This window comes from Lepisma saccharinum, chromosome 5, assembly GCF_977018435.1.
Source record: "Lepisma saccharinum chromosome 5, izLepSacc3.1, whole genome shotgun sequence".
Classification (NCBI taxonomy): Eukaryota; Metazoa; Arthropoda; class Insecta; order Zygentoma; family Lepismatidae; genus Lepisma; species Lepisma saccharinum.
In genome coordinates, this window is record NC_139233.1 from 52,067,626 (window position 1) to 52,082,394 (window position 14,769).

Here is a 14,769-nt window from a genome sequence, read left to right on the forward strand (position 1 = left end):
TTCTATGTAAATGTCGGTGGTTACGCCAAATTTTAACGAAGTTACACTGCCATTACTTAAGCTAGCCATTACCATAAGTTATGTTGTGTGCCAGTTGTAAAGTTTTACAGTGTTTCTTTGTCTTGTTTCAGGTTTTGGTGATGACAACACAGATTTTATTAAATATGATTCTTCATGACTACATACATCTGCCTCAGATCAATTTGCTGATTCTTGATGAGTGTCATCAAGCTGTCAAGAAGACTGCAATGAAACAAGTAAGTCCAGCAGCTCTGTAATTGTTGTGGTGGGATTGGTGTGTTTGCTCAAAATAAGGGAAGGGAGAGATTCTTTCATTAATTTACCTTTATTTCTGAAGTTGGAGTTTCACTATAAACATTTTAGATATCAACGTAATGTTGTCGGATTGTCAGTGGCAGTGGATATTCATCAGCATGCAATCTTGATTGAACACTGTGGGCCAAAGTCTTATTAATATACTATTTATAGTGCAAGAATGTATTATTCTCAAGTGAAATTGACATCAAGACTTGTCGTAGATTGAGAGGAATGTTTATCCTCCTCACATACGTTGTGTGATAATTCATTTGTTTTCTGATATCCGTGAATCACAATGCTAATAATGTGGTTAGGAGTCAATTTTTTCAATAGGTCTCTTGTAATGTTGTAGCTAAAGGTCACGTTGGGGCAGCATGTTTGGTTTTCCACCTTGTGTTTCCTAGGTGACTGTTTTGTGTGTTATAAACAATGGCTGATATAAGCTGATTCACTATTGAAGAATGTCTCGGTGCTTGTGTGCATGAAACATTGAAGAAATGAAAGAAAACTTTTTACATTGCTTCAATAAACCAGCTTCAACTGATGCAAATTTACAGGAACTTGAGAGGAACTGGTTCTGTGTTAGGTGCATAACTCAGTGGAAGACTGCAAAAATATGATGATGATGAAGTCTGTGGCTGCTTGCATGAATCCTTGATTTGTTCACCAATGAAATTTACAAGAAAGTGCTTGGTGGAAATAATAATATAACATAAATCAATATCCAATGATAATTTTTAGCCCACCCTGTACAGTCATGGAAAGAAATACTTTCCCCATAAGACCATTGATATTGATGGTGTATGGGGGAAGTACTTTTTTCCATGACTGTACATTATTGGTTCTAATGGAAGATGGAAAAACTTAAAATGCAGGAAATATATAACATCTCTGAAAATTTTATGACATAATGGACATTGAGGATTGCATGTATAATGCAGGAAAATGTAAAGTTTAGCGAATGTGCATTTGACTGCCATGTGGCAGAACCAGGCTCGATTCCCAGTGTGTGTGATCTAAAGGGGGAATTTTTCCAACCTTGACCCTGCATAAAATGCTCTTTGGTACACCCACACTGTAATAATGTGCATACCTTGGTGTTTGTTCGGGGGAGGGGGTGTGTGAAAGCAGGTGAGCTGATCCCATCCACTTCCAAAATGGTGGAGATTAAATGTGCAGCTCCCTATTCCACATATTATTCTCTATGTGTCTTCAACAAGCACAGCGTAACTTTCCCTTACCTTCATTGAACTGTAAGGATCCGCCCTAGATCGTACTTGGTTCGATGGGTCTATAGAGCCTCGGCTTCACACTCAGTATCGCTTCGGGGCTTGAGTCTCCTCGGCTCAAGGTTCGGGTTAATCCAGCTTCTTCAATCCTCGACGTAAGGTCCCTCGTAATTCTAGGTCAAAGGTTCTCAATGTACTTATAGATCTTGACCAAGATTCTATAAGCAATCGACAATCCTTTTCCCCACTAGGTTCTGTCGATATTCAGTTAAGCACCCAACTTCCTTTTCTCTTTTCAGTCTCTGACCAGAGAACTGAAAATTAATCCGTGACCACAGAATAAGAAAAGGTGTTCCCTGACCAGGGACACAAACGTTGACTACTAACAGTCTATCGACCGATCCCGAATTCTGGTGTATCCTACGACAATCACAATCCTCTCAATTATATCTCCTGACCAGAAGCGTAGAACCGAGAGAACATAAGCCTTCTGACCAGAAGAGCTAAGTAATTGTCCTAACGATAATCCAGAATAAACTAATTCCTAGTAGCGACGTGGAAGTAAGCGCAGAAATACGGGTGTGAAAAGAAAAGACTGTAATACGAGTTCCGTATTTATCTGGAGTTCGAATACAAAAGGCCACGGGCCACCGAGCTTTGCTGCTTATATAGGAATTCTCGGTGCCGTGAAGGATTTACCAACTTTTATCTTTACCTCAATTTTACATTACAATAAAATACATATTAATAAAATATCAAAGAGGAACATAATTAGCTACATACAGAAATTACTATTTTTAACCTTTTGTGAATATTAAATATGCAAGATAATTTTAATTGTTACACTCAGCATTTAACTTGACTAGGGAGTATTGCTTCTTCCAACTCCCCTCTCTCCCTGCAACGGCCACGCGAAAAGACAACAAAGAAAAGAAAGAAAGTTTACAACGTTGAAGTGTTAAGCAAAATTTCTTTAAATACAGGTTTTGTCTTGCGCGGGCATAACTTTCGTTTACCTTAACATAACTAAATTCTGATTACACCGTCTTGCAGTAAAAGAATCAGGGATTAATATGATATTAGTTAACTTATTGTCCGCCAAGGGACACGACAGATATAGCGTTGGGAAGACAGCCTAATCTTTCGTCTTTTCCCCGGTTTCAACGTTTACTTAAAGTTGAGTCTGCCTGGCTTCTACACAATAGCGATTGTTTTCTCGCATTGTTGTCACCGATAAAAAAAATTCCCAGCTCAGCTTGCTGGCAGAAAGAAACAAAATCTTTGAACTTTTATTTAACATCTGGATGTATAGTCTATATACGAGGTGGTTCCACTTTTCTTGGTAATTAACCATTACCACCCAAAAATTATAAATACCAAACAAAGGAAAATAATAAGTTTATATACTTCCTTGTAACGTGAACACTGCTACACGTTACAGAACATTGCTGGCATCAACTAAAAAGCTCATGTAGTAAGCTGACAAGAAGTGGACAAACAGCCCACTGGAAATTAATAACAACCCACTTCCTTTGCTATCGTGCAACTTTGAGGGCTTCATTTTGCATTTGTCAGTTTATTTAATCATTATTTACTTTTTAGGTTCTGGACTTGTTTACAGTGTGTGATCCACAACAAACTCCAAGAGTACTGGGCTTAACAGCAACATTGTTAAACAATGACTGTAAGCCCCAAGATGTAAAACAGGAAGTACAATTATTGGAAGAGGGCATGCACAGTAAAGTGGCCACAATCGAAGACCTAGTGAATGTTTTTTGGTGAGTAACTAAAGTTGTTTGGCTGTAGTCTGTGTTACCTATTCTCTCACAATAATAACATTTGCAAAACATACTTTTGGTGGTTATAAAATGTAAAAAGAATGTGCATTTCAACCTAGACCAAAGTTCAGGAAAGGTGAGGCAAGGTGATAATGCAAGCAGTATTTGAAGAAATGCGTAAACAATAGAGGTCTGCAAACTTGATCCATTGCCTGCCCATGACCTGCCCGGTCTAATGGTAAGAAATACCCTCCCACTCCCACCTTGCGCAACTGTTGTCTTAAATCAGTCCGACCGCCCTGCATAGAGGAGAGAGTTTACACGTCGGTCAGTACCCAGTCTGGTTCAAGAACTGGTGGGTTGTCGAAGACCCAATACAGTTCTTTACAAGAACATCTGCAATTGGAGTAAAGACAGTGTTTATGATGATGCTATTGATTGTTTTGGTCATTCAGTCTTATCACCTGTGAATGATCCAAGATGTAGCTCCTGCAAAAGGCAAGGTGTCGGTAAGATTGACTACGGGTTTTTGAAATGTATAACCCCAGAAATTCAACATGTAGTGTTGAATATATGGAAATTTTGATTTGAAATGAGTTATTATTTGTTTACATGTAAGGAGCATGTTAAAAATTAATTACTAGTGTAGAAGTCAGTTACTCCATTTTACTCGCCTGTTTGTGTTCTGGGTGGAAGAAGCTGAACAGGATGTGTATACTCCCTTCCTCATTTGGTGATGTTGCCGCTTATTTACATTACTGTAATCCGGTGTTTGAAAAGTTAGTTTTTTAAAAAAAATAATTGACTTACACATATTTCGCTAAACAGTAACTAAATTATATTTACAGTTACTCATATGAGAAAGTAACTCGCCATTAAGTTAGTATACAATAAGATGTAGATACTTAAAGGTACTTACGATAGTGAGTATTGATTTTAACGAAAACTACGTTTCAGGATTCCACTGATCCCTTCATCAGGTTACCAAACTAGGCCAGTGTAACTACACCTTAGCCACCTCAGATATGACAAGCACTTAGGATTTTATGGTGAGGTTGGGTAGAAAAGAATAAAAAGGAACGTATGGTCATCTGACTCCACGTACGTAAAACTGACATGTTCCCAACTGTAAAACACTGATCTAAAGAGCCATTTGAGCACAAGGCTTAACACACAAACACTTTAAAAGACTGATCTAAAAGGCCGTGTGAACACAGGTCTTGACACACAAACATGTTAAAAGTCTCATTTAGATGCGCACGATGGTGAGTTGTGCAACGAACTGGTGTGGCCTCTGGTAGAATGCCGGAAGTCCTTCAGTTGATGTCGCCGCCCCCTTCCTTTCCTCCTCTGTATTCGGTGAGCTACGTCATATCAAGTTCAAATTCTTTAATCTCTTGGGCCACACTAATCACGGTCGGAGTGACCCGGAAACCGACCTTTTCTTTAGTTTATCCCCATTGCTTAAGCATCTTGATCCACAGGTCGTCGACGTTCCCTTCTCTATTTAGCTTATTACTCCTATCTTTGCAGATAGTTGCTGCTTTGTAAACATTCCAACTTATCGGTTTGTTATCGATCCTGACAATCTCTAGTTTCTTAATTTCATGTTCTTCTTCAATTATATGTTCCGATAACCCAGTTCTTGGTATCCCTTCCTGAATGTCTTTATCGTGTTCACCCCATCGGGTTTTCATGCTTCTGCCGGTTTGCCCTATGTACTCTTTATTACTTTATTACAAACACACTTGATAATATAAACCCCTTTTTTATCCTCTTCTTCATTCTCCTTTTCCATACCATCTTTGTTATATTCCGTAAAATACTTCTGTACTGTACGTGGGGTACACCATTGCAGTTACCTCAAAAAATCACCACAATACTTTGCAGTTAATTTATTTTTATTAATTGAAGGGCTCAAGTGTAAAACATGGTGACATTTTCGTCATTTCTGGGTTCATTAAGAAAAAAAGGTTATTAGATGCTATACTGTAGATAAATTGTTTTTGTGTTGTGTTTACCAATTTCAGAAGGTTCACTGAGTCCAATGCAAATTGTACGACATGGAAATTTCACTCTAAAATTGAAGGATGGCACATTTTACTTTGTAACTCAAAAATGACCAAAATGTCACTTACAATGTTATACACACAAGCACTTCAATTAATTGCACTAAGGACCATAAAAATTAATTACTTTTCATTAAATTTCAATTATTCTTGTTAATTTTTAAACATTACATATAGAGTTAATAAAATTCAAATTATACTCCAAATATTAAAATTAAGGTTAGCAAAGATTGTCACATTTTGAGAAAAGACTGTCGCAAGCATGTAAACCTATTACAAATGGCAGGTCTGTGTACAGTGAACTGATTGTGTGCCCAAGGATGCCCACATTACAGATCCCCAATACACCACAAATACCTGCTCCTGCATGGACTTGCGATGCACGTGGATCCCGCCCAGCAAGCAACCATAGTGTGATGATGTTAGTCCGGTTTTATCCAAGCTGCGCTGGTGGCGATTGAATGGATCCTGGTTTACGGAGTGAGTCATGCCCACCCACGCAGAACTCTAGTAAGCAAGAGTACTTACTGCTGTGTGCCATTGATGAAATTTTCATACTGCCCTTGGGAGTTCTTTGTCAGCAGACTGAAAGAGTTCCTGGGGTTTAACTAAGCCTTGTGACGCCAATGCCTGCCAAGCAACGTTGGGAAGTTGCGACTGGCCATTCAGAACAAGCGGCGTGGGATGCTCAGTGCAGGTGTTGTCATGCTGCACGATAATGCTTGGCCATATTTGGCTCAGCGCAAAACAGATCATCTGCAGGAATTCTGCCTGGAGGTGTTTTCCATCTTTCCTTACACCTCAAGAAATTCCTGTCTGGTCAGAATTTACAAAATGACGAGGAGGTGAAGACGGCTGTCACACATTGGTTCCGATCCCAGGCAGCAGACTTCTACGACACAGGGTTACAAACATTGATCCCACGGTACGACAAATGTCTCAATTCCGGTGGGGAGTATGTTGAGAAAATAGCTGAACAATTGCTGTATCTGTTCCAATAAAAATTTCCATTGCAATTGTGTTTCTTTCTGTAGACGGCCCCAGGGAAACTTACTTTCTGGATGGGCCTCGTACTATTCGAAGTGGGTCTTCAAATATGCTCAAGGTACTGGGTCAACAATGAAATTTTGGAGCCCCAACCTGAGTTGAAACCTGGGACCACTACATTAAAGGCAAAAGTGCTAACCATTAAGCTGGGATAAGTGATAGACACATGCATACTAAGTTTTTGATGGATATCAGAGCTTTGAAATAACACACTGTAATTCTCATTTTTCATGTTTTTGAAAGGCATGATCTTAGTTTTCCTACCATGTTTTGTCACAAGACGATGAGAAATGAAATGCAAAATGTGAAATTAACTCTTAAACATGAAATTTAGAGTTTATTTATTAACACATCACTTTCTGAAATATCCTGTTAGTTATGAAAATCATGAAATATTTATTAATTGTACCGTAAATATGGGACAACCACAAATACAAAATACGCCCCTTTACACAGGATACATTCATACTTTGCTAACTACATAAATGCTGTTAGAAAGGAAACGCTTAGTATGTGCATTTTAGCACTGAAATGCCACTTTATATACCACTTTTGATCTCAAAATGTGCTTAATTTTTGTGTATCAAAATCTTGCAATAAATATTTGGCCCTAGTGATGCAGTGTTATCCATGATATGGAGTGTCTTATTATGAAGCATGAGTTTGCTGAAAATTTCTGCAATTCATGTACTACATAAATCAAACCCTGTAAATTTTGCTGATGAATTCACCTGACATCCTTCAGAGGGCAGTATAATGCCATTTCACTCTGGTGGTTTACCTGCTTCTTCAGGTGCTGCTTTCATTGTCACCTCCCCCCCCCCCCTTATGTATGCTGTCAGTTGAAGTTAAGCAGCAGTTCAATTTTGCACTTACGCACCAAACTGAAAACTGATTTCATTTCCCAACGGCTCAACATGTAGACCACTTGGTGAGACTGGTCTTATTTCAGTATTGTGGATTAAGTTAAGTGATTATGAAGCAGGAGGTCTTGTCCATTGAACCAATCAAGGAAGGTGCTTTTCCATGGCAGTATTCAATTTTTTATTCTCCATTGTATTGCCCCTGACTCAATGGGGAAGTGGGTTTCTGGAATACCTCTGCTCTTCCTGACTACCTTGGCGAGGGGAGAGTGGATATTGAGTAGTGAGTCATTAGACTGTAGGCAAAATAACAAAAAATGTTGAGTAAGACATTGGTGAACAGCCTTAAATCTTTTCTCCATCGTATGCATCCAGTTGGCAAAAGTGGCAGCTTGAAGAATCTACCTAGGTGCAAATCAAAAAATCATGTTGCATTTTGTGACTTTTGACTGCTCATTTCTTACTGTTTTGCACACTTCAAGCTGACTTTTGTCACTCCGAGTGAATCATTGAGTGAATTTCTTTCAAGTAAATGAGATAATACACACAAAAAATGTGAAGAAAGAAAATTGTACCAACAAGTGGTCAAACTCCAAACCTTTGAGTGTTTCGGAACTGTTCCCAGTGAGATTTTTTTTTTTAAAAAAAAAGAGGTTAAAAGGATATAACGAGAAGACAGGATTGTGGTGCCGAATGTAAAGGTCTGGCTTATGCACGAGTTGAAGTGCTTATCAATACTGTTTGGGTATCCTGCTGGAAAAGAAATGGTAACCTTTTTTTCATGCTGGTGATTCCTAAAGAAAGAACCGGAAACTCTTCAAAACATTGGAAGCAAGATTTGGAGTTCAACCACTTGTAAATACAACAGTTGTTTTTTTTTTTTTTGTGAGGGGGGAGGGGGAAGGTTTTAAACTATTTAACAGTACATTCAGTGGTAATACAAGAAACTCAAGGAAATGTATGTTATAAAATAGAAACAAATTGAAAAAGTTTGTCCGTAGTTCAAGAATGATTCAAACCACTCTCTTACATGTATGTTCCAATCTATATAAGATGTACTCTTCATTCCAGCTATTCGGCAAATCCAACAGAGAAGATTGTAACATATGAATCAGATGTACATGACCTTAGGGTTATTTTCTGCGGCAATGTTATTAGATACATAACTAGTATGATTGATAAAACTGTGCAAATCATTGATATTTGTCATTTGGAGAGTGAAATTCTGGACAATTCAGAAAGTCCACCAAATACTAAGCCACTCAATTCAAAGGGGCCCAAGTGGAAAAAGAAGTTAAAAAATGCTCTTGCAGATTTTGATGTTCATCTGCATATGTTAGGTTAGTACATTTCTTTTTAATTTTGTAATCAAAATAAAATATATTTGCTAGGGCCGAATCTTAGTTTCAACTATTGGTTAGTTTTGAGTCAGAATGGCTTTAGTGTCTTAGCATGTAATGAAGAACTTGAAATCTCACCTTCAAATGTTTCAAACCTAAGTGTGGACATTGGTGTTTATTTGTGGGTGTCATTTCATCAATTTCAACTTATCATTATAGTTAACCAAAAGAGATAGGAAAACAACATTAAATTGGCAAAATACAAATACAGTGATACTAGTACTGGTATGGTCATAAGGCTTGTATTATCACTAGGGAGCGGAAGTTGATGAAATGTTATCTTTTTCTGACATCTCGGACACGATGCCCATTAAATATACACAATATTACACTACTTATTTGGTTACTTCTTTTATTTTGGTAATCTTCTTGAGTCTTTTCACCAAGGTGAACATAGGCCTATATATATCTCGCAGGATTGCAGTTTACGAGCAAAAGAAATGCTGAAATGGTGACAGTCTTTGTTGTGTCTGGAGAAACCACCAGGTGCTCATCTGGGGCAAACTCTGATATTTCAAACAATTTCTGATGTTAAAAATTACTTTTTTTTCCGACGCACTTTTCTCTTGGGAAGGAAGGGGGTGCATGTCTATAAACCCTTTCCCGGATTCGTCCCTGATTTTGGTTTCCCTATTTTTTATACAATTTGTTAAATTTCTAAACAAAAATTGTCTTATGTGGATCGTGATAATTTATTTTCTTTATAGTGCCACAAAAACACACCACACTACATCACCAGGCAAAGATGCGGGAAATTAATGCATTTTACACCAATTCATTCGGCGTATACGACTCTTTCATTAAATTGTTTTTTACACCAATTCATTCGGTGTATACGACTCTTTCATTAAATTGTTTTAAAATTATTCAGTTGATTCCATTGGAAATCCTCGTTGCATATGTTAATTGAATTTGCATGTGGTATCATTTGGTGCCTTTTTTTAAAAGCAAGATTGCATTTTGTTTAATTTCCTTTTCATTTCAATTTTTAACCTGAAGCTAACAAATTTAATGGTCATTTTTTACGTCATTTTTCCCCATTTTTTTAGGACATTCTATAGGTCATATACCTATATTTTTTAGGTCATCAACTTCCGCTCCCTAATTACCACCAATAGCAGAGAGAGATGCTGCAAGAATTCTTCATTACATGAAATGTTGTCTGGTCACTACAAAGGTGCTAAACTTCCCTTGATGTAATATTGCTGGATCAGAATTTTTACCAGTCTGGAAATACTGGAAAAGTCAGGGAATTCACTTTTTCTGGAAAAGTCTGGAGAATTTACTTCCTTTCTGAAAAATCAATGGGTCATTCCATGTCAAATCAACCAATTTTTAAAAAAATGGTTGCATGACCATTTTAGAAAAATTTCATTTTTAGTACATAGGTTTCTACATGTTTCTAGATATCAAAACCAGTGTTCAAAAAAAAATATTGTCTTTAGTTCTCCTGGGGCAGCCATTTTTCCAACATGGCGCATGGCCTTTTTTGCTCATGTAGCAGTATACAGAAACCTTAATATCTCAAAAACCATTAAAGCTAGAGACCTGAAACAAAATTCATTTTGTAGCTAATGAAGTATACTTCCTATGATATTCAGGTATGTTTTGCTTGAAATTGCATCGTAAGTACGGAAATTATGGTGGAAAATGGGGTAACAATAGTTAAAAAATTGCATTTTTAAGCCCGATTTTTTTTGATGAAGGGGTTTAGTCTAAGGCTTGATTTTTTTTCATGTGTAGACCTACCTGCAGGGTGTCTGTAAATAAAATATCAGTGCTTAGAAATGCACCCCTTTTTTACAGCATGGGCTCAAACATGGCTGTTCATTGAATTTTGACAGTTTTCGGGGTTAAATATCTCAGATGGGTCCCCTTTAAAAATTCTGAAATTTGGCACATAGGAAGCCCTTCATGAACCTAACACAGTAAAAATCTCAACTTTTAGATTCAACTCATTTTGGTCAATATGAGGTAACGTATGTCACCTAATTTCTGATGTTGCAAAGTAAGGTTAAACTACATTCCATACTTAGAATAATGAAGTCTTTTCTTTTTCTTTTTAAATGTGGGTTAAATAAAGGCTCAGAAAATATAGTAACATAAGGTTTTAATACTTGACTTACCAGAAATTGAAATTTCTACTACTACTACTACTACTACTACTACTACTACTGGTAATAACAACAATTTGGTCCCGGCAGGCATGGATGTTTGTGACTGTTCATTCATCAATTTCATCATATCACTCATCCCCATCTTCGCAAATTAACCAAGCGTGGCACAAGAAGCGAAGTAAAATAAAACAAATCAATAATAATAATAATAATGTTATAATAACAACACTATTATTATTACGTTTATCCTGGCACTTGCACCTCAAGACAAAAATTCATTGTTGCGCCTCTGATTGTAAATAGAAACTCAGCACCTTAAATTAAATATTTTTTTTAAATTGTATTACGTATACAGTTTAGTTGAATTATAATTTTTGGGATGTTGGAATCACATAGACACTTTATATTATTAAGATATTTGTGTGTGGATGTTGAGAGCAGTAATACGTAAGGTTGAAATAGAGAAAACATCTACTTGAATTTTTGGAAAGTTCTCCTTGAAAACCAGGAATTACAGAAGGTCGTTCGGGATCTCTGAGGACAATGTTGGAAGGCTGATAAGTTCATGAAAACCCATGTCGCCACCAACGATCATGCTCAATTGGAAAACCAGCATTCCGCGCTATAGCCCGACAACGTAATTTCCATTACAACAGACTTTTCCGAAGAGTTATCATGTCAAACATTTCCCACTCCTCCTGACAGGCTTTCCAGAGGCCATTGAGAGTGCGTGGACGTCTCTTTCCTAAGGCCCGTTTTAGGAGTCCAAATGCACAGAAGTCCATGGGTGACCCATCTGGCACCTTGACTGGAATGTCGCTGTAAGGAATTGCACGGATGCCAGTTTCCACCTCCATTCGCTGTAAGAACAGACGAGTCGAACGGGAGGTATGGCTGGATTCTTTATCTTGGTGCACCCAGACCTGGTTTTTGCCCCCCCCCTTCCCCATGGCGAATTGCTAGCTTGCCATTATAGCAGTATCCAGCGATGATCATGAAACCCCGTGGAAAACTTTCCTGGCATTCTCGATACAATGTTTGATAATTGTTTTTGTTGCGAGGGCGGTAGTAAATCGCGCGGGGTTTGCGACAGTCACTAAGGTAGACATATGTTTCGTCTAATGTCACCACATTTTTCCATCTCTACCCTTCAAGATAGGTCTCATAGAGCTTTCTAGCGTTCGTGTGACGTTCCGCAATGTGACGAGGCAACAGCTTGTGAACTCGCCGCTTATGCCGCATTTCTAGTTGCAGGTCCTTCTTGATTGGTGTTCACTGTTGACACAGACATTCCCAACTTACGTGCGATACTCCTTTGGGGGGCAGGATTAACGCCTGACACAAGGGCCTTCACTTTTCTCACCATGTCTGGTGTACGACTCGTAGCTGCTCGTTGGTAGCGTCGTCGCCTTGTAATCAAGGGGTCCCGGGTTCGATACCCGGTGGAGGCACAAGTGGTTCGGATCCCACTTTAAACTGTAGGTCCAGTCCCGATTAGCCTTACTGTGCATAAAAGTGGACTTAAAACAGCAACTCAAATCAAATCGTAGCTGCTCGTGGATTTGCCTGTTTCTTTCCCTGTGGAATTAGGCCCAGTCGGCCTTTGCCATTTTTGTTCAATACCGCACCGATCCCGTTCTTCGATATCACAAAACCACACTTCTTGCACATTCCTTTGATTGCCGAATAGCTATATTTAGCATCGGAAAGGGCTGTTATGTAGCCCTTCCAGTATGGTTCAATTTTCTTCGGCATCGTTGTAGGTAAATGGCACAACACTCTGTACACGCGTTCTCGGTACTGACGTGACTCAGCATGCACCGTTTGGACGGACTGACGTTGATAACAGCGCCGCCAGCGGCTTTCAAAATCGTCACCAGAGATCCCGAACAACCTTCTGTATGCTTGAATTTTATCATGGTCCTAGAGTAGCCACCCTGTATCTACTTTTCATTGCCAAGTTGTGAAGAGGCAACCTACAAATAAGCTACATGGGATGCACAAATGTACATACAAGACACTAACCATTGCCATGATAGTTGTACAAAGTGAATTTCTTGAATGATGTAAAAAGAAAATAGAAGTAATAAAGTAGGATGTGGCAGCACCACATGCATAAGCACATCTTCTCTGCTTTCCATTCGCTCCTTGCTGTTCAGCAGACATTTTCCTCTTTTCTGATTGGCACAGAAACTGTTGAGCAATTGCTAGCATTGAGAAGGTAACAGGTTGGAACAAATGTGGTTTAATAACAGTTATATGTATGCCACTCCTCTGCTTACAAGATACCTGCACTACGGGAAAATGGCTAATAAGAATTTGTCAGCTCATCTCGACAAGGTGTCTGAAAAGTCCCACACCACAGTTCAAATCAATGTATTTGTTCAATATATCCTTTGAGTTCCAAGTTGTAGGTTGTTGAGCACATGGGGAACCGATCCCAGTCCGAAGGTGAGTCAGATTACAAATCTTCACACCATACATGAGATTTCAGATGCCCTCAGAATGCAGAGATCATTAGATTCAAACCTTGCAAGCCTAGGGCACATTCCATGGGTCCTATCAAATCTAGTGTTAGAACACAGCAACAACTTAACCAGTTGGTATATGGTGCAGGACCTTTTGGACACCAGTAGTTATTTGCACTTGTATATTTTATGTTGGTATTCATAAAAAAAATTTAGTCCATCCTGTGGAATCACAAACTTATGTAGTGTTATTTTGCAGGTTTGTATGGTGCCGATAAAGCAGCATTAGCACACATTATACAGATTGAGCGACTCAAACAGAAGTGTGACCATCCTTTAATTGCAGGCGTTATGTCAGTTGTGACAACAACATTTCTTCAAATCAGGTTATATATATATTTTTTTGGTATATATATATTTTTTTTATGACCTTTGATAAATGGTTGCAGTTTAATTGTGTTATACGAGAGCTATCCAGACATCATTATCCAGTAGGGTGCAAAAGAAAAGAAAAGGAAAAATCTTGTGATAGGTTTCATCTTGACATAGTCCTCTGGTTGTATTGTGAGATGAGTTTCTGTACCTTTTCACCTCAAAAAAAGTAGTCAACTGCTTGGAAGTGAGCCATTCAGGAAATTCATAAAACAAGAAAGCTCATGCCAACATTGTTTTAGAACACACAGGGGACGGTGTTGGTATAGTTTATGGAACTAGGAACTACAATAACAAATACAATATTGTTAAACTTTAGAAATACTGCATGGAAAAATCCAGAAATAAGAGATTACATGGGGAGTTTTGCATAACAAGATTTTTAATTTGTTCGTTTTATTTTATTTGCCAAGAAGCATATGTAGTTGAACTTTTAAAAGTTTAGCTCTCTGTACTACTCTGATCACAGTAGTTTTTTCAATATTTGCATTTTTATTTTGTCAAGTGTTTTTTTATCTTTATTTCTTGAAATTCCTAAAGTTCACTATTTTAGTGCAAATGAATAAATTGTTTTGTATATATTTTTCAACAGGAAATTGATAGATGATGTAATGAAAAGCTATTCTTCAAGTGAGAAGATGTATACATTTAGCTCTCTAAAGGCAATAGCACTATACAACCTTCTGAGAGAATTCAAGCCAGAAAGCTCTGCTAGTGCATTAGGTGATGCCCCTCAGGACAAAAAAATGTGTGGCATTATTTTTGTTGACAGAAGATTCACAGCAAAAATTTTGTACAATATGCTGAAGGTAAAGAACTATAATTTTATTATTAGTTATTGGTAGTAGGGCTGAACTGATATAACTTTGAAGCAGTGCCGACTCATGGCTCTTTTAGGGTGTAGGAAGAAGTTATGGTAGACGTGAAGGCCCATGCACAAGGTAGGGCAAGGGGCCATTGCCCCACTTGAATTATGAAATATTTTCATGTGAACCTATAAAAACGTTTGAAAATAGCATTGAGGATATTTTTGATTTTGTCCCCAGCT

The 14,769-nt window shown here is 38.0% G+C and overlaps 1 protein-coding gene across 1 annotated transcript in view; it reads left to right on the top strand.

Annotated features, from left to right (window-relative positions):
- Positions 1–14,769, top strand: part of LOC145987818 (endoribonuclease Dicer-S-like) — a 111,940-nt gene that overhangs the window by 10,353 nt on the left and 86,818 nt on the right. Inside the window, exons 3-7 of the mRNA XM_083122541.1 lie at positions 132–257; positions 3,150–3,325; positions 8,376–8,644; positions 13,549–13,675; positions 14,314–14,530. Coding sequence (XP_082978667.1) covers positions 132–257; positions 3,150–3,325; positions 8,376–8,644; positions 13,549–13,675; positions 14,314–14,530 — 915 coding nt within the window. The remainder of the gene's footprint in view (positions 1–131; positions 258–3,149; positions 3,326–8,375; positions 8,645–13,548; positions 13,676–14,313; positions 14,531–14,769) is intronic.